Source organism: Botryllus schlosseri, chromosome 6, assembly GCF_051294905.1.
Source record: "Botryllus schlosseri isolate E-star chromosome 6, Bs_hap1, whole genome shotgun sequence".
In the NCBI taxonomy this organism is placed as follows: Eukaryota; Metazoa; Chordata; class Ascidiacea; order Stolidobranchia; family Styelidae; genus Botryllus; species Botryllus schlosseri.
Genome location: NC_137241.1, coordinates 20,602,587 through 20,629,926, shown reverse-complemented (window position 1 = coordinate 20,629,926; position 27,340 = coordinate 20,602,587). Strand labels below are relative to the sequence as shown.

At 40.4% G+C, this 27,340-nt stretch overlaps 1 protein-coding gene across 1 annotated transcript; it reads right to left on the bottom strand.

The window, feature by feature from the left end:
* Window positions 1-568: 568 nt before the first annotated feature.
* LOC145441447 (uncharacterized) lies at window positions 569-22,198 on the bottom strand. Its single transcript, XM_080319313.1, has 15 exons — window positions 19,328-22,198; window positions 19,101-19,237; window positions 17,035-17,220; window positions 16,499-16,646; window positions 14,580-14,698; window positions 14,343-14,448; window positions 13,151-13,287; window positions 12,992-13,065; window positions 6,424-6,516; window positions 5,389-5,633; window positions 5,156-5,320; window positions 4,980-5,086; window positions 2,356-2,475; window positions 1,549-1,723; window positions 569-1,482 (listed from the first exon to the last, which is right to left on the bottom strand). Exons 1-15 carry the CDS (start codon window positions 19,482-19,484, stop codon window positions 1,433-1,435), a joined length of 2,019 nt encoding a protein of 672 aa, XP_080175439.1. The 5' UTR covers window positions 19,485-22,198; the 3' UTR covers window positions 569-1,432.
* Window positions 22,199-27,340: the final 5,142 nt, after the last annotated feature.

The following is a 27,340-nucleotide window of genomic DNA, read 5'->3' as shown; positions in this document are numbered from 1 at the left end:
ATCGAGGCTTACTTCTAGTGATTCGAGTCTAGTATTAAGACACGACTTTTTCGAGTACTGAAAATATATGCTCCACGCCACTGAAAGTTGATTTGTCGACGATAATTATAGCTTCGATACTAGTTTCCACTATGAATGCCTTGGAACCTTGATTGGCCGTATCGCAGCATACGAAACACATAGTACAAAGCTACTAACGTTACTAGAAATAACATATTTCTGAAGTCGTGATCAGCTCACAACATGTCAGAAAGCGCAATGAAATCGGTACGGTCGAAAAATACAGAAGTATCTTCGATAACATTATATCGTTGGGTTATAATTTTTTCAATGTGATGGAGACAGGCATGCCGGCATTCTCTGTGGAGGCTTAAAAGGTACAAATTTCAACATGGACATCTTACAGACTGTTATTACGTCATAATTAGTGATACTCTAATACTCGACTCAACTCCAAGCACAATGCTTGATTGAGAATCGAATCACTCAGGTAGTCGATTTTGCCCAGCCCAAAAAACGACTGGTACTGAAATTTGGCTATTGGTCGTGTGATGCTATCAGACTGAAACCTTTTCCAGTAAAGTTTATTGAACAGCGTGTTCCTGTTTTCAGGACAGATCACAGAGCTGCACCAACGAAAGAAATTCTCACAGAAAAGTGCTTTTCTGGTTAGTTAGTTTCGTTGTACACATTCTGGAAATTATTGAAATCATTCGCTCCTAAACGCGAAATATACAATTGCTGAAAATATCATATCATGATTATGATTTTGATGAACTATTTCTCTTGAGTATTTTTGAGAATTCAGTACACTATAAATTCAAGGCGTGCAATTAGACACCATAATTTCACATATTTTATGTGTTCAGCAATAATATGTTTCGTAATGCATATTATGGTGTCTACTAACGGTATTTAGATACCACATTGTACATTGGTACACGCAATATTAGCTAGCACATAAAATATGTTTAAATGTGGTGTCTAATTGTACGCCTTGAATTTATCGAAAGTTAAACCCGATTAGGCAAGTATATATCCATTCACGCATAAGTGGTTTATCGAATCAATTATTCATTTACAATAAAGAGAAACAGTGCTAAAGTATCGAGGTAACATTCTAGTGAACGCCAATACAATTTTACGGTAGTTTTTATGATTCAAATGCGGACACGTTATACCAGTTAGTGTATAGGCATTATTTTGCGTAAAATTTGCATCGTATTGCGATTATAACATATGCCACTGAGTACGTTGCACATGCACCGAAGAATATTAAAAAATTCAGCAGGAAACGCATCTTCCAACTGACGTTTTGTCGGAGAATACAACGGCTATCCTGATGGTTTCGAAGATTGCGGGATCTCATCAGCGCTGAGCATCCAAAAGCAACGCTCTTCAGGAAGGTCCGAGGCCAAAGCCGTCGAGGGATTCACACGATATCTGAATCGTAGTTTTCAGTTTCACGATCCGAGCTCGATGCTGCGAATGCAAACCGTTGTAACGAAATTTACCCTTATCAACAATATCATCAGTATATATATCCACCTTCTGGAGTGGAGCTAGCCTTAGAAATCGGCCGTTTGATCAATGGCGCGTCGGGCGAATCGGAGAGAAGGCGACAGAATTTCGACTTCGTGTATTTTGGCAACGCGTATTCGAATTTTCTTCGAAACGCCCCGCTCAGTGGGAGTGTTCCGTTCCAATGAATCGTGGTGTTTCTCTGTCAATAAAACACGAACGAAAGGGTTTATACATGTGTATTGGACAAACTGGGTTCTGACGGAGTTAATGGATCTTCACCATACAGTACGGTGCAAATCAGACCATCTGCACTTCTTATTACCAGATTTCGCCCTCACACCCATTCCAATAGAGCAAAATCTTCAATGATATATCCTAATTGGGGTATGGATTCAGTTTTCACACTCCAAGGAAAAAAGGTGTAAATTCACACCCATTTATCACCCGTGTTACACCCGTGATAACCGAAACCAGAATCTATCTCAGACTTACACCACAGTGTAAATCAAACGAAATATTTTAATCCAAATGGTGCGTGCACGTAAGAACGTAGGACGGTATGCAGGTTGGCACGGAGGAATTATACCCGCGATATAATTCCGGGCTAGGTTCTGCTTTCGTGTACCCTCTTCTGGGTTGATACACGAAACAGGACCAACTGCACCGCTGGGATATGTCTCCATATGAATTTATGTGTTCGACTCGTTTTCATCCATTGTGATTGGTTTGAGAGCAAACATTATCGTCTATGCCTCAGCTTTACACCGTACCCTATGATGGAATGAAGCGGAACACACGATTTCCGTTTACAGTGTAAGCATATATTCCTACTTTCATGGCCACGTGTAGAACGTTTCTTGCCTCTTCGTCAATTTCCAGGATAGATTGTTTGGTATTCGGCGTTGTTATGAATATGATCTTCTTCCCGTCTTTCACTGCGGCTTCGATTGCCTGTGAAGCAGGCATTTAAAACAAAAATCATTTTAAAATGAACATGTTTGAAACATAGCCCATGCTTAAAACATGAATTTATTGTATTAGTTTGTTTTCGTTGACGGCCATCATCACCAGAACTGCCATTCCGTATACCAGTGAACTATACCTACTTGCTATAACTGTCGAATTGACGATGATTTCGTGGGTTCCAGCCTCTCCATATCGTATACGTCGACTATTATTGGGTGCATATCGTCCCCACGCTCATATACTATATGTTTTTCGAAAATATTTACAAAATTATTGCATGAATATACAGCGTTTGAAAAAAACGCAATTTTTTTTTATAAAAGTCATTTGTTTAAAACACTGTTTGAATCATGTTTTAAACGAAGTTTTTTAAAACAGCGTGTGTTTCAAATGCGACCCAAGGAGCATGAAGGACGAAGGTGAGTTTTACTTATTTATGCATACGATTTATGAACATAACGGGTGAATGTAAGCGGCGATTTTCACCATGAATTATATTGATCTCATCCAGTTGTTCTCTATCATATAGCCTCTCCAAAAGAAGTACGGATTGCTATTCATTAAGACCAATAGTGAGGGGTGGTCAAAGTATACAACGTTGCTACTTAAGTAGAAATACAAGTATCAGTGCAAATGTTTATTAGAAGTAGAAGTAGCGAATTCATACTACAGGCGGAAGCGGAAATGAAAGGTCTAATTATACATGCTCAAGTGAATAGTTTAAAAAAGTGGATCTGGTCGATGGGTGGCATGCATACTTTTAGCAGCTTATGTGAGGTGAATACTCTCGGAATTGCAAAATTACCTTCGCGAATAACGCAAATTCACTGAAGACAGTACAAACAGACAAAAAGGTTGATACTATTTTCAGTTCCCGCGTATCAGGGACTATTTCTCATGACAATTTCACTGATAAAATGGATGTAAACTTCCCCAAAAGCTACTTTGTATTTGAAGATCTTTTTCGAGGTACGATTGTTGATTAGGGTTGCGATGCGTCCTCCTTTGGGAGGATTTGTCCTCCGATTTCAGGTTTTAGAAAACACCTAAATGTCCTCATGTTTGAGATTTTGTCCTCTTTTTTGAGAATTATGGTTAAACATAGGGCAAAATTTGACTGAGACACAGTAAATCAACACTGAAGTAATGCTCCGGGGGCTATTTCGGGAGTTGAGCCGAAAAGTACCTTTTTTTTAGTCAACCAACAACAAAGTCGGGAAAAATTTACCATTTTTTCCGAATTTTACTCCACAATTCTAAACCTGAAAATTTTGAAAAGGTGTCCTCCTTTCCCGATTCCAAAATACGGTAACCCTATTGTTGATATATTATATACTATCTAACCCTCTACTATAGTTGCTGACGATTACCCCTGACGAGTGTCAGTCCATAATATTCGGGTTTATTTCGATATGAATATATACTACGTAAATGGACTTTGTATTTGGGAAAATCTGTATTGTAAAAAGTAAGCGGATGTGTCTTGAAATCCTCAAGTAGAAGTGGAAATAGTCTAAAATCATAAATACTTGAGTAAGTGCTACAAACAAGCAAAACTACTTGGGTTCTCCGAAAAATTATAAATATTTCGTTAGTGACCACCTCTACCAACAATGATACGTGAATATATTTAGTAGGTTAATTCCGGATATTTATTGATCATTCCATATGCAACGACTGGTAGAGTAGCAACATAACTGATATAATGTCCCGGTGAAATAACTTAAGCCAGGGGTCTCCAACCTGGGGGCTATGGTCCACTAGGAGGCCATGGAAAATGTGAAATATATATCGTCTCAAAGTCTTCTACAAGTTAAATTAAAATTTATTAACTATAATAGTACGGCAATAAGTTACTTCTTCATCTAAAGTTTACTTTCTTTCCTCCGCGACAAACCAGCAATCAAGGTATTGTCACAGCAAAAGCAAACTAAACCATCGCTTTAATTGAATATGTAGTAACTATAATTCATTTACTATAAGGCTTATCGTGTGTTGTACTTATATCATTTTATCATTCTAACTACCGGTTACTGTATGATTATTTTTTTAATTAAAATAAAGTTTTTAGTTTTCTACAAAAGTTTTTAAAATTGGGGGCATTATTTTTCAAAATTTTCAAGGGAATCGGAGACTTGAACCAATATTTATTTCATATCCATGTTTAGCGCAATCACGCCCTACGCCGTCAGCGTGTATGGACCCGTGGAATACCTATTGAAGTTGAAAGGCCATGAGAATACCTCTCCAGAATCTGCTTAAGCCCAAAGATCAGCACTTATAATTATTAGGAGCACTGCTCCATAGTTTGGGATAAAGAAGTTCCGGAACATCATCGCTTGACCAAATTAAGCCAGAAACCTTGCGATATTATCAGCTACGATATGTTCAAGAGCGGTGGCCTCAACCATAAGTCTGTATATATCACATTTTGGAAATGAAAATATGACAGAAATGAAAAGTCCTAAAGTAATATTTGGTGTAAGTACCGTGTAAATTGCATATCTGCTCCAATCGTCCATGACGAATTCCCGAGATAGAAAAATGACAATTGTATTGCACTGTTCTTGCACGGTTAATATGTTGCTGTTATCGCCTGATTCAAAACAAACTTAGGTTAGCTGCAGCGGGAACTGAGAGCGACTCGTTGTGGATCCGTTCCTACATTGAAGCAAAGGTGCGTCCTTCTCCTCGTTGTAAACCGATTTGCCGAATTTTTGCATCAGCTTCAGCATGCTCATGATCAAAGCTTCGTCCTTCGTTATTGATTTGTCTTCATCTCTTCTAATACGGCGGTGGTACACGAAGTAAGACGTGTAAGAACACCTACCTGGATTTAACAACAGAAAAAAAATGATTATCGGCTCGATTGCACGCAGAAACGCGTTGAAATCGTACGTTGTTCTGGGGGTCCGAAGTATTTCTTGCACCACCATAAAATATCAGACTTGATTGTCATTCCAATGACGACGAATGCGATTATAAGAAGAATTACGACTAGCCCAGAAACTAGTTTCGTCGTCTCCCATTTTTCCCGCCTCGTAGTATCCATTGTTATGGTTACATCCCGGTAGATTTTGAATGTCTCTCCACGTGGTTGATACTGGAGCCGGTATTGACCAAAGTCATCCTCCTTCATTTGTCTAAGATGCAAAAGAAAATATTGCGGCATAAGGCGCAGAATTTGAAAAAAAAAACTTACGGCCGATGGCTGATTGTATGATAACAGTCCTTTTTTTGCTAGGCGATCGTAATAAACATCTCTTTCTTTATGATGGTTGCATTGATTGAAATTAACTCCAGACCGTGGAGCACAGGGCCATAAATGTCGTTATGAACCCTTATAAATTTGCACTAATAATATTAGTAATAATAACAACGATCTGTTTTCGCAGTGGACTATTTCCATTAAAGCTATAACATTATCTCCAGATTTTGATGAAATAGTATTCCAACTGGCGCGTATAGCTAAGAACCAGTTACAGACTCTGATTGATTCGGTAATTCACTAACATCAGCAACTGATAGCAAGACTATGTCATAGATACCGCGGTCTAAACACGAAAGACTGATTAGCTACCCCACACTTCATCTCCAAGACGTCAATGCCACAATCACCGATATCTAACAAGCATGAATGCAGACCCAGTGGCGTAGGAGCATGCCACCCATGGCTTTCGCTGAGAATGCCGCCCAAATTATGAAATATTTGCAATCTTTTCAATTATATTTAGTGGATATCTTGTTGTGTGGACTAAAAAAAGGTCATCACCCTACATTTTGCAACCCCTAGCAGCCTTCCGCCCATGGCGCAGAGTCATAAGGGTCACGTGGCTGCTACGCCACTGTGCAGACCACTCAGATAATAATTGGAAATGGGGATTATAGGTTACATCTGGCCAACTAACATGGAAGATTTAAATTCATACTTACTTTATAGATAGCGTGATTGTGTGTAGATCTACAGGTGGATCCCCGCTAGGTATGGAGCGATAGCATATACTTTCTGTCGGTAGTGATGACTGCCTGTAATGCAACAAAACACAAGACTATAAATATATATTTCTATGACCTATATGTACCGATGGTATTGGTATTGAGCGTTGCTACTCAAGCGGAAGTTGAAATGCCAATTTTTAAGACAAATTTCTCTAAACTATATGTTAAGTCGATGTAAAGAATGAAAGAAGATGACCGTACTTAAGTAATTTCAATAGATAGACTTGGTCGAGGGGTCGCATACTTTTATCATATAATCGAAGGTGGTTATTTTCGAATGTGCAAGATGTATCTTCGCTACGAATGTAAGAGATAACCTATGAATATAGTTGTAAATTGATAATCCCGTATAGGTTATTCGGGGTGCACTACTGTACATTAGGGGTCTTCTAAAATGACTTTTTTTCGCAAATCGTACTGGCTACTTGATAAAATTGTTAGGGTACCTAATGTAAGCCTACACACCAAATTTGGCTCAATTCCAACCAGTAGCCGCATCGATACAGGAGAAGAGAGTTTCTATTTATTATATACAAATAAATTACAAAAAATTTGAAAATTTCCTGTTCACCCCATGATAGTGTTAGGTTGTCTATAGAAACGATGTTCACCAAATTTGGTTCAATTCCCACCAGTTGAAGCGGAATTATTGCCGTCGAAAAATTTGGATTATGAATAAAATAGTATTTACGGTTACCAATTCTTTAATTATGTATTATTGTTGTGCCCCACCGTAAATACTATTTTATTCAAATCCAAATTTTTCGACGGCAATAATCCGCTTTCCCCGGTTGGAATTGAACCAAATTTGGTGAACATCGTTTCTACAGACTACCTAACACTTTCATGGGGTGAAGAGAAATCTTTCATATTTTTTGTTATTTATGTTTATATAATAAATAGAATCCTTCTTCTCCTGTAGCAGTGCGGCTACTGGTTGGAATTGAACCAAATCTGGTGTGTAGGCTTAAATTAGGTAACCTAACAATTTTATCAAGTAGCCAGCATACTATTTGAGAAAAAAGTCAGTTTGGATGACCCCTCCTGTACATTTATACTGGCCGTATACCAGAGGTGGTCAAAGTAGTCAAGAAATCTACTCAAGTAGAAATAAAAGTGGCGACGAAAAATCTACTCAAGTACGAGTAGAAGTACTTCTTCCATAAGCAACCTAAAACTACTTGAAGTAGAAGTAGAATTGACTGACTTTAAAAGTACTCAAGTAAGTAAGTAGTTATGAAAACGATCCTAATTCGTTCACATGAATTGTAAAAAGGTGCAAATTGAGCTATGCGATTCATATTGATGCATACCAGCAGGTATCCAATTTTCGATAGCATAAGTATTCCTCCACATCATGGAATGAAAATGATAGTATTGATATGGAAATACGATGCTAATCCTCTGTTTTCTCGAACAGCACGTGTTAGAAAATAGCATGGTAATGCGCCATTCCCCATATTATAAGGCCCGTAGTTTAGTCGAAGAGCAATACGGAGAAGTTGTATAGGATACGGTGTAAACACTTTGCGCGATTAGTAAACGTTAATAAAAAATTTGGTGGACCGTGAAAATACCATATTGCGTAGCTTTATTTCCAGAAATTGAAGGCGTTACTACACTTACTTTAATACTTCAACATGTCTGTTATCCAGACAAAAGAACTGATAATAATTATAACTCAAAGTATATGATACTGGGAATTAAAAGTGAAATATAAATACTACTTCTAAAAGCAGAACATGTATTTCATGTTTTTAGCAGAGGTGGTCAGTAACGAAGTACTTCTACTTTATAGAAGTACTGAAGTAGTTTTCCTCTACTTCTGGTACTTACTCAAGTAGATCTGATTTTCTCAACTTCTACTTCTACTTCGTAATATTTTGTGATCTACTTACTTACTTTTCGCTACTTTCAGTTTGTCAAGTAGAAGTAGTTTAATCCCCCCAATACGAAAAATAGCCTGAGGAATTTCGGGGCTGTTTTCACAGAGTACCAACATTTATTATTCATAAAAGTGAACTAAAGCCCAGAAATTTTGTTACGCTTCGCGCACAGTAGTTATGGAGTGACAAAATATGTTTTCACGAAAATATCAGTGAATATAATTTAGGTACCGGATTGCTTGGTTCCGCTCACACCGCCTTGTCGTCCATATCAAATATTTGATCATAGTAAATATGGCCCACCATAACGTTTGAAACTACCATTTCGCAATCTAGCAGTTACCTATCATATCGCAATCTAGCAGCCCACGATGTGTCCAGCTAATCTGGAAAATCCGGCTTTTTTCAACGTTACACCTGTTTTAGCAGATCACCTTTGAAGCTTTGAAAGATATGAAAGATATTTTCCGCGTTTTACAAGCGGTAATTGTATTTCACGTTCAATTCCTAGTATTATACTTTGAGTTCTAATTACTTTCATTTCTTTTTTCCAAAGACCATACATGTTGAAGCATAAAAGCAAATGACTCTATTTTCCGAAAATAAAGCTAAATTTTACGATCCACTATATTTGTTATTAACGTATACTAATCGCGCAAAGTGTTGAAACCGTATCCGATACAACTTCTCCGTATGGCTCTTCGCCTAAACTTGGGGCCTTATAAAATGGGGTAGGGCGCCATCTCATGATATTCTCTAAAACGGGGTCTTGTAAACAAAGGGTTAGTATCGCATTTTCATATCAATAATATAACTTGCATCCCCTGATGCGAAAGAATGCTTATTCTGTCAAAAATTGATACCTCCTAGGATGCATCAATACGAATCAAGCTCTCGGCACCTCCCGCATAGCTCAATTTGCAGCTTTTGACAGTCCATGCGAACGAATTAAGACTGTTTTCAAAGCTACTTACTTACTTGAGTAGATTTAAAGTCAGTTAATTCGACTTCTACTTCAAGTAGTTTTGGGTGGCTTATGGAAGAAGTACTTCTAATCGCTACTTCTACTTCTACTTGAGTAGCTTTCTCGACTACTTTGACCACCTCTGGTTTTTAGTCCAGAAAGTTTCAAAGGTGGCATGCTAAAGCAGCTTTAAATCTAAAAAAAGTCCGCCATGGACATGCTAGATAATGATATGAATGCTAGATTGAGAAACAACAGTTTTAAACGTTATATACTATGATAAATTATTTGATATGGACGAAGGGCGGCAATGTAGTGTGAGCAGAGCCCCGCCAACCCTCTACTTAAAGTATATTCACCAGGCGCGTATCCAGAGCGCGAAAAAGGGGGGGTTTGCGCTACGAAATTGGCATTTGTTACGTCATCATTGCGATCACTCGTCTCCACGCCGTGGTGAATATTTATAGTTTATTAATAAACAGAGATTTGCGGTGAGTGGGAGATGTAGGAATGCGATACAGACATTGCCTGAAAATCGCGTTTCTTTTACGCTATGATTGAAAGAAATTCGTAAATGCTCACATTTAGTCATGAGCCGGCAAACGCCGCCCGTCTTCAAGCGCCTAGTTCCGGCCAGAGATGCGCGATTTTGTTGGGTTTTGACGATATTATGCGCACGGTCGGTAGTAACGCAGCGGACGAACAAGCGCGGAATAAGGCGGTAGCATAAACGAGGGCGATCGCGATCGCCACAGAGAGGTGTGGTGTGAACAGTGTACGTCGTACACGAATGTGTGCTTTTCGATGGCTTTACTAGCCATACGGCTGAGCGTGTAGTACGCGCGAAGATAATTAGACTTTAATTGCAAGCACGCAAGTCAGTCAATTAATACAGAGTACACACTGGGATAATAACTAGATCGACAGAGAAACTTGTCAGCCGATATAATTAGGTTAACTTTACTAATAGGCCTACTCAATTCTCCTGTTCAGCGACAACATAGGGCTGTATTTGGACGACAGCAAGCCACCTAACAATCGAGAACGTGGATTGCTAGGCTTGTATTTTGAAATGTGAATGTCAATCGTAGTCGTAGGCTGAAGCAAATTCCGGACACTCTTTAGCGCACACTAGCGGATTTGAAAATGAGGTGACATATTGTCTGTCAATATGACGTCACACTAGCAAAGCATTGGCCATCGACTGTATACAGCAGTGGTAATGTTACGCGAAGGTCTTCGAGGTGGTACGCGAGTAGATTCTGTTTTTTTCGACCGAAGGGAGTTATTGGTTAAAGTCGGGTTGATTTTGAGTTTTCGAAGCCGCCGTCGTCGTGGTATGGTCGTCGTCGTTGGTAGGGGCTATCGCGCAAGTGACGGCCTACGGCGAAGAGATCTAGTCGTAAAGCATTGGGTTTCTTACCTAACCAAATTTCGTTTTAGTATATTTGACCACAATAATTTGAAATAGATCCACTACAGAAATCATCTACTGCGCCTTAAAATGCACCTCAACACGGTGGAAATATTTTTACCACATTCGGCGCGCTTATCTTATGTAGGTGGTACGCGAGCACTGCATAAAAACTCGACATGGTACTTGGTATACAGGAATGGAGAGGAACATTTGTCATGAATTGGGCCATCTGTAATGCGGGCTCTGGTGATTGCTACTGGCTAGGGTCTGCAATAGATTTCTCCACGGCTCGGATGAAATCGTCTGGCGGGCCGCGTCTGGCCTTTCGGGATTGTGTTTGGCAGCCCTGCTATACTGTTAGGTCGGTGCCGCTATCTGGGTATGTGTTTTAATCAGGTCCGAAACAACATTTTTTCTGCCCCCTTACGCCGTAAAAAGAACACTGATCTTGGGCCCCACATACGGTAGTCGATGTAACTTCTTGGGCTCTTACAATATGCATTTTGCTGCTAAATTTTTTGAATGACTTCTATCAATATTATTGATTATTCCATATATTAGGCTACTATAAAATGCACTAGCAGGTAGCACATCCGGTGATTTCCAACTTTTTATGGTCGCGACCTCATTTCCAACTTCAAAATGTTCCGTGGCCCAGCTCCAAACTTGATAAGCTGATTACTAAAAAAATCAGCTTGCCCAAAGTTACGGCATAGGAAGTTGATTATACGTCCAACATCATCGCGATCTCCAGATAAAGGAAAACGACCTCAAGATTCGGAACCACTGTCTGTGACTGAAGCATCCAATCGGCCTTGTAACCAACTCTAGTAATTTACCGTTAGCTTATAATTGCGATTACAATCAGACTTATTTCAGTATGTGATGGTTATTTATATTTATTTTCATTGCTAATTTGGGAGGGTGGTGCCTGGTGTCCATACTAATATCAATATATGTTACATTAACTCGCGCGCTGCGCGAAGAAAGAATTTTGAATAGCATAAATCTGCTTAAAAATAATATTGTTTATGTTGAGCCTTCAAAATTCCGGACATTTAGGCATATTTTAGAAATTCCTCCCGGACGCAGATTTTTCAGTGAAATTCCGGACATGTCCGGGAAATTCCGGACGTATGGCAACCCTATCGTAGGCCATTTCTCGCCAATAATCGCGAATACAATGTGGATTTGAGAATAGCATTGTCGTACTGGTGCCGTCGTGTCTGCGTCTCGCTGATCAATCAACACACCATGCAATTCTTAATTAGGATTTCAAGGCGAGCAGGTGCAGCGAATTCGCGAGCGATGTTGATTGCCGACAACTTCGTCTTTGCAATTACGTATCGCGTCGGCCAATTAGATTAGATTTTCCTAAAATGCATCTCTCGTTTTAGCAAGGCAAGAGAGAAATCGAGGGAAGAAAGTTGAGAACGTCAGCAACCGCCACAGCTGAAATGTAGCTGACCAAGCGCAGAATTCGTATGGAATTAGCGAATTATAATGACCTATTTTATCCTTTCGACTAATTCGGCGCATAATTCCAATATTTTGTAGGGTTGTTAGTCCCCTTAAATAACATTAAGACGCCATATTCGCCTTCTCATACGTAAAAACGAATATGTTAAACTGATAAATTAGCAAATATTAGAGGCTATATTTGACATTAATTTTTAGGATTTTGAAAAGGGGGGGGGGTTCCGACCCCCTAAACCCCCCCCCCTGGATACGCCACTGATATTCACGGATACTTTCGTGAAATCATACTGGTCACTCCGTATCCAGCACTGAAAATTCTGAGCTTTACTCAACTTTTATGAAAATTAAATGTTGATACTCCGTGAAAACAGGCCCGAAATTCCTCAGGCTATCTTCCTGATTGGAAGATTGAACTACTTCTACTTGACAAACTGAAAATAGCGAAAAGTAATTTAGTAGATCACGAAATATTACGAAGTAGAAGTAGAAGTAGCGATAATCAGATCTACTTGAGTAAGTACCAGAAGTAGAGAAAAACTACTTGAGTACTTCGATAAAGTAGAAGTACTTCGTTACTGACCACCTCTGTCGTATACGAGGCAATTCGTTACCGTTTTTGTAGCCTAACATTGCAGAGGTCTTCAAACTGCATGGCGATTTGTCGATTACCCGGAGGTATTTCATAACGTTTTGAGCCTTGAAATCTGGTGGGGCAGCCTATACATCACGCTCGCTATTGCAAACGTTAGGACTTACTCAGAACAAGTAATTCTGCTTGATGGCGATGTATCATTGCATACTTGCTTCATTTCACCACTTGTCTCAGCTACCTGTTCATTTGTACAAATACAAGGTATTCAAAGTAGGATTAATGGTTATATATCTGCAATGCGACAAATAATGTGGCACGCATACCTTATACCAGTAGAAGTAACCAGCTTCATTCCACGTAATCGACAATTTCACGGTGCACGTGATGTTGCCGATGCCGTTTGTATGAGCTTTTCCGGCATTGCAGGTAAAACTCAAGTTTCTATTCAGAGTATGCCGACCTGTCGTGAGAAGTAATCATTTTGCTACCTATGCGACATGTGGGAAATGAAAATAATACCGAGAGGCTGATCGGGCACTAACCCAATGAGGCGATGAATGAAATTAGCCAGACCAACCAATACTTTTGCGAAAGCAAAGTGCTGCGATATAGGTTGATTGAGATGAAACAGATATTCCCGCACCATAATGTATAACACTACGCCTCCGAAATAGCCCTTGTGTATTGTGAAACCATCATGATTATAGGAACAATCGCAGCGCGTCGAAACCATGCCCTGTCGATTTTGTCACAACAATGCACCTGGTTTGGGCCTACCCATGTTCCGTATCACATTCGCAATTCAGAGCTCACAGCAACGCATCTAATTTGAGTTTCGTCGTGTCCAGGTGATTATTGGCAATATTCCAGCCATGAGTCGCAATGTCACATGGCTTGAAATAAATACTACCCAGTACCCACACATTTTAATAAAAGCTAGACAAAATCAACGTCATTAGGATTGCAATACCTCATTATCGCCTAGCCGTAAGACTACCCGAGAGGTGTCTTGCAAAAGTCGGAAGGAAAGTGGAAATTGCCAGAAGTCGTCAATTCAGTAATTATATTAAGAAATATCCATGCGGTGTAGAGAATATTATAGTTGTTGTTGATTTGGTATTCATGGTGTTTTCGACTATTATGGTCATTTACACCATACCGATATTCGAAACACCATGGTTACCCAAACAACAACCTCATTATCCCGAGGCACCGGTATAGACGGTAGGCATACTAAACGGGACACTAGGGTATTGCTGCATACCGGTTAGAACATATGGACCATGAGCAATGTACCCTCTAATTTTTGACGGGACTGCGCTCACCCACCAACTCACTGCGCAGACCCTTGGAAGACAGTATAGAACGACCAAAAAAAAGGTCATCACTTCGGATTTTTTGTGCGCAATTTAGATTTTCAGTGCGCAGAGACCGTGAAAGCACTGCGCATTTGCACACGTGCGCAGCTTAGAGGGAACATTGACCATGAGTATAGATCTTCTAAGGCACACTTACGAGTAACACACACGTCAAACTTTCTCAAGATTATTTTCTTGTCGTTGAAGTACGCCATGCAGACGTACAGGCCCGCGTTCTGGAAATCGCCACTTATAAATTGGATCTGAAAATAGAGCCGTGACAGTAATTTCAAAAGGATTTTACTGACTCAAAGCATGTTTCCCTTCGCTAATAATTGTCGTAATCTGAAAGAGAGCGATGGTAAATCTCGGTAATTTATGTCCGACACCGCACCTTATCGCCATTCACCACAGTATTGCTATCGAAATCCGTCGTGCATTCATTCCCTTTCTGCCTGAACCAGTGGAACGAAACATTTGATTCGCCTTTTATCGTCCCGGGCAGCGACGCAACTTCGAAACACATGAAAGAAAATTATATTAATGATATCCCAATCTAAAAATCATAAAAACGAACGATATTCGACCGCTGTGGCATTACAGCTCGCACTTCGCTTATCGTAACGTCTACTATCAATATCAATTTGTTCAACTTGAAAGTCATTTCCCGCGCTTTGTTCGAATGATCATCACGCAACATCCATTTGACATAAGCATCATTGTGATTCCAAAAAAAAAACTGTAGCTTGCCTCGGAGCGACGTCACGCCATATGCTGGCCTACAACATTCGCCTACATATGATTATTGCTGATAAAAAAAAATGGACAGATGTTGGCTAATGATGTTAATGAGTATGACCTGCATATTGGCGTGGACACCGGACATTTGATCCGCTGTCGCAAAATCTCTAATGATAGTTGCGATGTTAGTTTGTATATTCTCTATGATATCTTCTAATGGGACAATACCTTTGTTTTATGTAATTTTGTAGATGATATCTGATATATCAGAACTGGGCAAAGTTATTAGTATTATTATTATTTGCACAACACAGTGGCGCTTATCGCCTTTTCAGGCCATGTGCGCCACGACAGTAACATGTGCAACATTTCATTGTCTTTGATTTTTCGTCATCTTCCGGGCGACTTTTCACGCTCGCACTCTTTCACCATCGTTCTCCCTCGATTTTCATGCGAACTGGGCAAAGTGCGGCCCGCGAAAAGTTGCTTATAATCCAAAACATAAAAGCTACTTTTAATGTTGCTGCGTGGACTAAAGCCATAGGCTGTATAAACTGCACCGAACATTCGTTTACTTTCAAGACGGTACATTAACATGACGCGATTACGCAGCATACGTACCTCGCATGCGTAATCCAGATTCAAAATAAAGTCAATGTGACAAATTATGCCATAACAACCAAAGTCACAAAAATTCACCATATCTTCTTTGTTGGCATTGACACATTACGCATTACACCAGTAGTTCTCAAACTGAGGGCGTGAAAGCATCTGAAGGGGTGCGCTAAGCTGCGGTCAACTGCAAAAGACTTTCGCGCTCCGTTGGGATTGCCAGCATTCTGGTTTCATTTTGTGTTATGACGATAAGGGTGTGTGGAATTTTTCACTATCACTAAAACAGTTTGAAAACTACTGCAGAACACGGTCTGTGTTTCAAATTGTTAAACGTGATACGTTTCCAAATCCCTCATTCGTAAAACAATTCAATCGGTGCCCGTGATTACTGTGAGTCATCATCACCCATAAATGGTGAACGGCAGGTCAGGTCATGTCAAAAAAAGAAAGCCGAAGGCTGAAATTCAAAGAAGGTTTGGACCAATAAATATTTGTTTACTGAAGTCAAGGATGAACCGGTCTTTTTAGTAGTTAGTGCCGTTCATGTCGCCGTATTTAACGAGCATAACTTAAGTCGATCTGATGACAAAAAGACGAAGACATACACTCGACCAAGGGAGGAAAATCCAATTTTGGGGGGTTCCAGGACCACGAGCAGGATAAAATTTACATTTTCGCAATCAGTACCGCGACAGCTTTCGATTGATACCGGTTGGCAAGCCGGTCAAAAATTACCGTCAAATTGCCTTTGACCAAATGGAAAGCGTAACGTAGACCAATTCCACTGAGCCGTGAGATTTGCTCGTGTCCACACCATATATGACACTATACCGAAACCATTCCGTAACTCTGATCTGACTCACCGCGATTTAGGATACTGGCAGCGACTCCAGAAATGAACGCTGGCGAATACTTCGTATAATCTGACCATAGTCTATGAAAATAGATAATGCTCACCAGTGGCAACTATCACTTGTAATTTGCCTTGTTTCAATCGATAATTTATGTCCGGCTTGATTCCTTTAACCGCACAGTGGTCCGCAGTGCCGTTTAGGATTTTGATGTGCGAATTGTAGAAAAAGCACGGAGAGGTCGCGTTGACAGGCTTGAAGTAAAATAGCGGTTCATTGCTTATATGTCACCGATACAGGCGACATAGGTATTGCATTATGTTACGAGTGGAATTAGAAATGGCACGGTATCTTTGACAGCGCTCAAGTTACAGTTCTTGAAATAAGGGTGGTTAAGAGTCCATAGATGACGTAAAAGCTGAGGTAAGATATCAACCGTACTGTTAATCGGCCCATTAGTCCATCTGCGGGGCACAAGCAGAATTAAAGTGGTTTGCTGATTTGGCAATAGTGATTTGACGGGTGCAGTTGCGTGAAAAAGTGGTGAACGATTCTTTTTACCGGTTCCATAAAGTTCTTCGCCAAAGTCTCTGCTTTCGTACGAATGGTGGCCCTTCGGCCAGTGCCTTTTGTGACGCTTACCCGAATCGTAGTTGAGTTGTGCGGGAAACCGCATTCGACTCTGAAGCCATTTGCCGTATTGTAGAAATCGACTTGTGGAATCCGGTAAGCGATTGTCATCACATCGTCGTATCCGAAGATCTCGTTGATTTTCGGAAATTCATCGAGTGTAACAACTCTTTTCGAATTGATCTCAGTCACGGTGCACTAGGATCGCGAAGAATTCACTGATTAAATTGTGAATGTTCCTATTTGAGATTAGTCGATAATCATAAATCAATCTAACCAAATTAGATCGCCACCGCTTCTACAAATGTATGAACAAATAAGCTGGAGTACCGGTTGGGAATTTGATATTTAGCGCCACCATACGGGATAGTCGCGGCTTGCCTGTCAACAACTTCGCAATCAGGTACGGTTCGGTTTATTTTAGGGTTGCCATACGTCCGGAATTTCCCGGACATGTCCGGAATTTCACTGTAAAAACTGCGTCCGGGAGGAATTTTTAAAATATGCCTAAATGTCCGGAATTTTGAAGTAACCTCATAATTTTTTCGTAAATCAACATAAACAAAGATTATTTTTTGGGCACATTTATTCTCCATGAATTTTTCTCCGCGCTGCGGGGGATTGAGCATCATATATATTAATTATAATATGGTATATTAACTATAATATGGGGACTATCACCCTCGCAAAAACAGCGATCAAAAATAATTTATTATTATATTGATTGTAATGGCCTCCATAGAGTCGGTTTCGGGCAGGCCGTTTGGATGATATATTCAATGATGGTGGTTCCAAACCTGGGGGTAGTTTGCCTTTATTCTGGGGTTCAAGAAGATGTTTAACGTAATTAGCTTCCGAAATAGGCCGTGAGCAAGTCTGGGCAAATGTGCCGACATTTAATTAGCTGGGTCACGGCATATTTTCAAATTAGAAAGGGATTCGCGACCATAAAAGGTTGGAAACCACCGAATGTGCGGTGTTTATATAGCTCAGTGGTGCAGTGCGCACCGGTATTAGGCTGATATATAATCTTATAGACGTGTCATGAACATCACTTAACGATGAACAATCACGCTCCTTGCATTTTCGAAGTCATCATCCTCCAACTGCTCTAACGCTAACTCTGATCATGTGGGCGGAGAGAGGATCAAATTATACAGCAATATATGGAAGAACCAATATTATTGACACAACTCATTCAAATCATTTAACGACCAGATGCATATAGTCAGCCCCCAGAAGTTGCATCGAATACCCTATGGGGGGCCCAAGATCAGTGTTTATGTCGGCGGGAGGGGGCTCAAAAATGTGGCTTCGTGACCACCTCTAGTCGATAGACAAAGCGTTGCTGGTGTGACGTCATATTGATCGACAATGCACTCACACCTCATTTTGAAATCCGATAGTGGGCGCTGGAGAGCGTCCGGAATTAGTGAAAATAAAATATGGCAACCCTAGTTTATTTGCCATTTTCATCAGTTCAATGCACCACAAAACTGCGATACAATGAAAAGACAGGAAGGTGCCGAAACGACTTGTAGTAGTCTTTGGAGTCAGATGGTGTAAGCGCAAGATTTGTCGCAAGGCTTTGACTAGGTCCACACCGTTTGTCTCGTAAAGTTTAAAGTCCTTGGTCATCAGTGTCATATTAGTGTAATAATACATGCATGTCCACAAACCAACAACACAAGTTGGAAATGATTTCCTTGGTTTTTTATTTCCCCTTACTCCCACTGGATTTCATGGCCATTCCACACGCGGGGAGGGATGCGAATCCAAACAAACCCGACTTTCTACTTGAAAAGATTTGAAACGTGAAAGCCTAGTATAATTGACTTCGAAAACTGTCGAAGTATAATTGGAAGTACATTCAAACGTAAGTACTCGAGTATGCAGTGGAAGTATACCAACCCACTTGAGCACTTCGAAAAAGTAGAATACTGATCACTTCTGCCTGTTGGTTGCACAGATTCGATACAATTGTCACTCAAAAATACATTGTTATGATATGCATCACTGAACTTGTTTTTAAATATAGTAACTGATAATTTTGTTGGAGTTGATACAATAATTCTCACCTTGACTTTGACATCTTCTGTTATATTGCTCGCTATAGGTGGCAATTTACTTTTCAAAGCGGTTTTGTATTTGACCGCTATTGGAAAACCCAGATACGCCGGAACAGTTTCAGGATTAAGAGTCCCATCGCACCGCTCTGTCAATTTTAACGAAATGCAAATCGGTGACAATGAACGACGTTACTCTGTTTTGGAAATGAACTTCATCAGGACAGCTTTACTAGTACCTGATAAGGCATTCAGTTGAATCGGCGTTCCATCAGCATGCGACGTTTTCGAAGTACTGAAAAGCAGCACAAGGATTGATAAACCTATGCATAACATAGTGGTTTCCTGCGGGGATAAAAAAAATACCAATGAAATATATTGCAAAGCTATGCCCATGTTTAAGTTGAATTGGAGGCATATGAAAATGAACCGATATATTCTCAGTTAGGGTGATTATACGGTCTTCTAATCCGGCATTGCATTAGAATTTACTTAGTGGGATTAGCCTTTTTTCCACAGTTAATAGAATTTTGATATTTGACAACCGAATAATAGAATGAAATTTCCGCTGTAGCCATGAAATCGTGTTGACTCTATACCAAACAATATTTCAGCACCCAAAAAGAGAAGATTTTTGGCGCCGATTGAAACGAAAGTAGAATTGTTACGTTTGAGTTTGATGTTGCTTCACATGGTGGTATAGTTACACAAACGAAGCAAAAGTTACAAGAACAGACCAAAAAAATTAATGATAAGCAATTTTATTTTCAGATTCAGGCTAAGTTTCTGTTGCAATTTTCTGGCAAAAGTTTGAGCTTCATAGACCTGAAAGTCGAACTTAACGTCAACAACCGGCACTTTTGTTACGGACTGTGAAATGCGAACTTGCGACAGATCCTCACAGGTAAAAAGGCCCAGATTTTATAGGTAACGTAGAACAATCTTTGAAAGGTCCAGATGTTAGGGCCTAAAAGTCTTCTAGAAAGCAGGGATATATCCCTGATTGAACGTATCGGCAACTAACTTGAAATGAGAAAAATAGGATATTTGGGGCATTTTTGAGTGTCCTAGGAGGACCATTCATTTTTCTTGAAAATATATGACAAATTCTCCCATGAGAAGAGACCATGCGGTAGGCCAACCAAACACGCCATGCCGCCGTTTATTGTAGGCCTATTTTCATATTGGTATGGTGTTACCGAATAAACTCTTTTTACGAATCTTCCTCTTACCGGGAGCTATTGCTCATTGCGCTTGCATTTGCCATAAACACAAAGTAATAAAACTATTTCAGCCTATATTCGTATGCAATCACTTCCAATCCTGCTTAAACGAGATGCATAAACGACACAGATTTATTGCGATTTTACGATTTTAATGTAGTAGCGACTTTTCTCACATGAGCCCACAGTACAGATACGATAGGTGGCGAGATAGCGTAGTGGTACGTTCCACAGCTGCCACACGAATGGGTTGCGAGTTTGAATCCGACCGAGGTCGAATTCACAATTCCTTCCCAAGTGTTGAAGGTCTATATAGGCTCTTCATGGCCATCTGATCCACGTAAATGGTGTCTTAAAAGCCTAGAAGTGGGCCGTACTACAAGTCGGCAGCTACGGGATCAGAAGTAAAAAATATTGGCCTGGTGTGGTGTAAATGTAATCTACAACAAAACAGTCGAAACGAAACGACCAGACAAAATAGACTTCATTCATCCTTTCCTCAGCTTCAGCATATTATTAGTAGCTCTGTTGGCTCGATAATATGACTATGTTTATAAAGCAAGCATTATCTATTTATAATATTACGACCATGCTACATACCCGCCTCGTCATAGCAGTTTACGTGTTCAGTTCAAAGTAATATTAGCAGGATATCCGGAAAGCTCCGATTCCTCGGACGACTCCGATTGTCTTTCTTGTTTATTACGTTTTGTATCGCCATATTCAATCAATGATACATGATAACCGATACTTCTCAGGCATCGAGTCCTTTGTTGCGACTTCAGATATATTACTTGCGGTTTTGCACTTCAGGAAGTCTGTCGTTTACCTAGATTTGTTTTTATCTCGGAGGCACCGCTCAGTCGCGGCACGTTCAAGGAAATATTGCGATCTTGAAATAGACCTGACTATAGAAAAGTCGAATTGTTACCGCATTCCTTATATACATTATGTTTCGGTCGTGATATCAATTTGTCATATTGTCAACTTAGATATGGACACGCATTCATCATAATTTATTGTTTCGGCATTAACATGAGTGTGCGACAAAACTGAATATTTTATTGACATGCTTTCGACCCTGGTTACTGGGTTACACGACAGGTACTCTTCAGTAAACTCTAAAACATTTAAAGTGCGTCAACACGTGTTTTTGTTGTCGCGAACCCAATTTGGTTTGTCAACGCAGTCGCGGGCGCCCCCAAGGTTTGGCTCTACATAATTTAGCTGCTATCCTTCAACCGTCATATGTCTTGCGCCAAAGTTCTAAAAGTTAAGGTAAACTGCATAAATGTGCTTCTCCTGAGATAAAAAAAATACTATGCGGAATTTCTGAATAGCATAACTGTCTTAAAGTGACTTAACGTTGGTTCCTAGTCCTACTATAACAACTGCGAGATAAACCTGTCTAAAGTGTCTAACTACACAAATAGCATAGAATAGCAATTCAACATTAAGCAAAGCGGCGCTTTTCGCAACATTGTGAGCAATTTTCGGCTAGAAATCACAGCAATATGCCTAGGAGTGGTCGTCTGAATCTATGCTCCTAAAAGTTGCACTAAGTGCTTTGCCAACCATCTTTTCCACCCGCATAATACTTAAAACAGTTTTGGCAGACATACGAAACAGTCATGTCTATCCTCCACCCTAAATTTAATTCTGCAGTGTCACTTCAAACGTCAACTCGTAAGGCACGAGTAGCAACTGCGCCCACATCTGTAACACTCTTCAACGGGAGATTTGCTAATTCTTCGAACGATGAGATTGAAACGACTAGATCGTAAGATTTCTGTAGCTATTTTCTACTTGTTTGGATTCTCGGTACGAATGCAAACACGATCCTCCATACTCAATTGCTGAGTTTCTCCAAGCACTTACGACGAACATAACCGTTCACTAATGACTACATATGCATACTAATACCACGACACCTTTATATTTTATGCAGATCGTGTAAGGCATGACTTATATTTTGATAATATCAAGTTGGGAATCATGTCGCTATACCGGCCAGGGCGCGTGATTTGTCTCACGTGTGACGCAGTCGTCACGTGTGTGTTACATCTGACAATATTTTATGAAATTCCCGGATATAAACCTGGCCCTTTGCTAACTTCTTATTAGGTTGTCTGATCTCCGTGATTGGGTTTTCCAGTCGAAATCAATAATTCGTCAATGATAGCAGCATGACGTGTCCTGGGTGTAAAACATGATCAGCTCATAACGGCGCTCTGAGTCATTCGCAATATCGTTAGCGATATGCCTCATGCAAAGCCAATAATTTTCAGTCGGTATAACGCCTATCTTCGACAAAAAAGCTGTATGCATTGTGCGATTGGTGCCCCCGTATTTTGAACAATGAATGTACTGATCAAATGACCATTTTATAAAAGTGAAACATAATTTACAATGTCATCCACACAACCACGCGACAGTAAAAACTGCGTTAAAAATGTTGGCGTGATACGCGAAGAGCACATAAGCATACGGCTGCATTACCAATGGCAAATTGCTTAGCAGTCATGCGCTTTAATTGATTCCAAACCCAGAGCATAAGATCTGACGTCTGGTCATTAAATTTCTTGCGCTTCCAGAATGTCATGCCAATTTCATTTACGGGGAATCCCTTTTCATGATTTATATTCACATTTATTTTGCAGCTCGTTACGAATACAATAGGCTATATCTGGCGTTTATAGGGGATGAGATTGTTTAAAAATATTTGGTATGAGTATTATTGCGGATGGACAAGGCGTAATCGAATACTCCTCGTACGAGACCTTTACGAATACGCATTTCATTGGTCTTGAGCACATGATGCCGAGTGTTAATAATTGCTCATGTCTAATGTCTAACATTGTTTCCCTTTGATTTACAGACTATTCAAGATATAATGTACGAACTTAGGTGGTATGCTACGATTACGGTAGCTTTACACGATGGAATATCAAACGACATCACCAGCTTTTTATGTAGAATGCTAATCATACAAACAACTGAACGTAATTGAGAGCAAGAGCCAAAAGCACCAGCATCGTTTCAACTCTCAGCAGGACTCCAACATCGCAACTATGATTTCTTGTACAGATTTTGTTTGAGTACAATATAGAACAGAGGCGGGCAACATACGGCCCGCGGGCCGGATCCGGCCCGCGACAGTTTTCCGTCTTACATGATAATGTGGCCCGCGGCCCCAGTCTTCCGGGATTCCCCACTACAACTACTTGCTTACATAAGTCAAATTTTAGTAACTGTATGTTATTACACAAATGTATGCGCACTGCGCAGCGAGCGAGGGTGGAGCTTACACTTAAGTTCGTCGAAGCGAGAAGACTTGCATTATCGGCATTTACCATGTACTCAACCATAATGTCATTTGTGGTAATCATGGTGGTTGTCGACTACAATGATCATTTACACCAGGCCGATATTGCTTATTTTTGATTCCATAACCGGCGACTTGTAGCACGGCACACTTCTAGGCTTTTATAAGATACCGCTTATGCCAGCGGTCGCCAACTCAAAACGGGTCGCGGGCCACTTGCAAATTTCGTAGAGGGCGCAGGCCTCATGAATTCAATATCGAGATGAAATAGGCCAATTAGTTGAACAACCACAATCTCGTCACCTACTGCACCCTACTGAATGCTATCTTGGTAAATTTAGGGTACCGGGCTTATCAAACGCCTTGAAATCTTAATTAAGGATTACACAGTGTGTTGATTGATCAGAGAGAAGTAAGCGTAGTGGTGGTGGTGGTGCCTGTATGACAATGCCGTTCTCAAATCAACATTGCCTTCGTCATTATTGGCGAGGAATGGATTTGAAGTTACATTGCTGTCGTTAACATACATTCAATAAATACGATTTATTCCTTGTATATGTGGATAAATGGGCGAATAATGTATCGATGCAGCAGTCCGGCCCGCCAAGTACTTAAAGGGGCACTGCGTTCTAAAAATGATGTGGTCTCAAATTGAAGGTAAAAACGAACAAAAATTTTTGGCCGCACCCATTTTCATCAGAACGCCACCGTAATGGAGCTGCAATTTATTGAAATTTCTACAAGACCAGCTGCCGCGGCTGCTTAACCCGTTACATGGCACAATATCTTCACCGTCGCACTTGCTCGACGCGATTAGGCAGTCACGCAGAGAACGAATTTTAGATAGTTGTCAGCCGATGTTATGAAGGAAATGTGTCTAAGTTTCGTTCTCTGCGTGACTGCATTATCGCGTCGAGCAAGTGCGACGATGAAGACATCGTGCCATGTAACGGGTTAAGCAGCCGCGGAAGCTGGTCTTGTAGAAATTTCAATAAATCGCAGCTCCATTACGGTGGCGTTCTGAAGGAAATGGCTGCGGCTAAAAATTTTTGTTCGTTTTTACCTTCAATTTGAGACCACATCATTTTTAGAGCGCAGTGTCCCTTTAATTTTCGTATATCCGGCCCGCAGACTGGAGAGGTTGCCCGCCCCTGATATATAGAAGCATCATGGTTAACCTTTGAGCTTTACCAAATACCGGTATTAACAGAATGCGCTATGATGAGCACGAGCATGCAATGCATATAAGGATATCTCAGCCACAACACGGCCATGTAGATCAAGCATCGAAATAATTGAACAATTCGTCATATAGACAACTTTAGCCTTATTCATTATCAATTATTCCTATTACTTCGATAGTACGGAAATATCGCTGTCCCGAGGTTTGGACACCATCGAAAAATCAACCACGTTATATAGATTTCTCGATCTGTCTCTCTCTGTGACTTATTCATTCTGAAACGTATGCTGCACAATTGTACATTATTGCTAAGACAACGTGCTCACACGTCTCACCTATTTCATGCTCAAAGTGTTTGATTGCAAATATCCAAGAAGTGTGTGTAGGTAAACAATTTTACCACCATCCAAAAGACTTCCCGTTACAACCGAGACACCACGTGATGAGCTGTACCACGATTTGACCTGTGTCCTCTGCGACTTACTCAAGGTAGGCCTCGTCCGAAGTATTCAGATATGTGCAACGTGAAGCACATTTGCAACGATTACTCATAATAATTATTTGTGGACAATTATGCATGGGGAGCACATAAATACTAGATGTCCTGTACGTGATGACTAAACGCACTCATATGGAGCTTGTACAAAATTGGGTACGATCCTTCCTTAACAATATACCATTGACGCCAAGAGTGCACAATTGTACATTACGCTCACGGGCCACTGAGCTATGTCATGCTAGCACCGAATCTTCATATTCGGACTAGGCCTACAAAGTTGAAAGAAATTGAAATCCATGTCATCAATGGAGTCGATCCTTTCAGCTGGTGGATGTACACTGTACAGCACATTGTACAATAATATGCGGAGTGTACCGAAACTATAGAGACAATTGAAATACCGGTCACTAGTTGCCGGTATTACTTTTGTATTTCGGTTGCAGTACAGCTGTATAGGAATGTCATGCCTCCGTTCTCTACCAATTTCGTTCACAAAAATACAATATGCAGGACTGATTCCTGACACTATTAATATTGAAGCTGCACAGTGCACATTTGCCCATGTAAAGTCAGGATGTGAAAAGGAGTATAGCTTCGCTAACACTGCAAAGGTAGCATTGGTTGCAAGCACTACTCTCGTCTAACACTATTGCGGATCTATCCAATCGAAGAGTATTATCTACGATTTCGATTTAGGCTTTCGTAAGATATCGCTTACGCGACTGGGTAGTGGGTAGTGGGTGTATGACGTAGTCTTCTTAACAATGCTGCAAACAAAGAACAAGGCGGGTAAAAGACTATTAGAGCCGGTGTCTAAGTTGTTTTCTTGCAACAATAGCCCCATGCATAGACATTAGACAAGGTTGTCGCTAAGATGCAACACCACTCATCTCACTGATGCTGCATGAATTGAATAAATGAGTGTTTGTTCTTATAGAGTGGTAATTGCTATTACTACCCACATCGTCGGCAGCGTAACATATATACGCTGTGAGAATGTTTGGGCGAAGGCGCTGACCTTTTTCAGTAACCAGGATCCCTAATTTAGAGGTGGATCGCGGAGATGTTTTGAAATCAAAATGGGGTCGCGACCATAAAAATGTTGATAACCACTGCGCTATAGCAAACCTGGGCGTCGGCGCGGTGCTGAATATTACAATAATCGATAGCTTGATTCAGAATTGGATCCCTCGTAGTCGCAGTGTGTGGTCTTGATGTCACGGATGCCCAGTATCTTGGTATTCCTAAGTAAGTTTTTCCCCGTTTTATATCTCAATCAGTAGACTTTTATTGCAACGTAATATTCAACTATTTCGTTTAGCTCACTAGCTCAGTGGTTCCTAATTATGTCGCCCAGGCGCCCCGCCGTGACTTTGCTTCACGCCACATATTCAGATGAAGAATACGTTAAACGTGCCCCATATAAACATATTCAAAACATACATATATCCTACAATAGGGTTATCATATTTTCGTGGCTCAAAATTCGGGCCCTCTTTAGTGCCAGCTGGTGTCAATATGCAGGGTTGTAAATACGAAAATGACTCGACTCGACTTGAGTCAATCTGTGTATTGAATCGATTTGGACTCGAGTCATTTCGCATGACTCGAGACTTGGACGGCCAAGACCGACATTACATTGCAATTTCGAGGAATAGTAAAGTAACCCACACTATTGGGATTTTGTCTAATGGTAATGGTACTTGAAAATGCGACCAGAAACAGAGTTATAAAAAGTGGATTTAAGAAGAATTTTCAACACAATGACTTGGACCCGGACTCGAGTGATAATACCATGACTTGGACTCGATCCTCTGCTCGCTGACTTGAACTCGGACTTGACTCGGTGGTGAATTGAAATTGACTCGAGTCAAAACTACAAAAGTGAGATCGACTTGTGACTCGGAGCCATGAGACTTGGTTACAACCCTGGCAATATGGCGCTACACTAGCAATGCTTTGTATCTATTGTCTACGGGAGTGGAATAGTGAACATAGTGTTGTGAATTCACTAGGTGTTTG

What these genes read in the sequence shown, in the direction of transcription:
- LOC145441447 (XM_080319313.1), bottom strand. Translation starts at nt 19,484, where the DNA reads ATGGGCATAGCTTTGCAATATATTTCATTGGTATTTTTTTTATCCCCG. An exon ending in AGCAGAATTACTTGTTCTGA is followed by an intron (nt 6,517 to 12,991) that starts GTAAGTCCTAAC and finishes GTTGCATTACAG; the next exon opens with GCAGTCATCACTACCGACAG. An exon ending in GGACGCACCTTTGCTTCAAT is followed by an intron (nt 5,087 to 5,155) that starts GTAGGAACGGAT and finishes GTTTTGAATCAG; the next exon opens with GCGATAACAGCAACATATTA.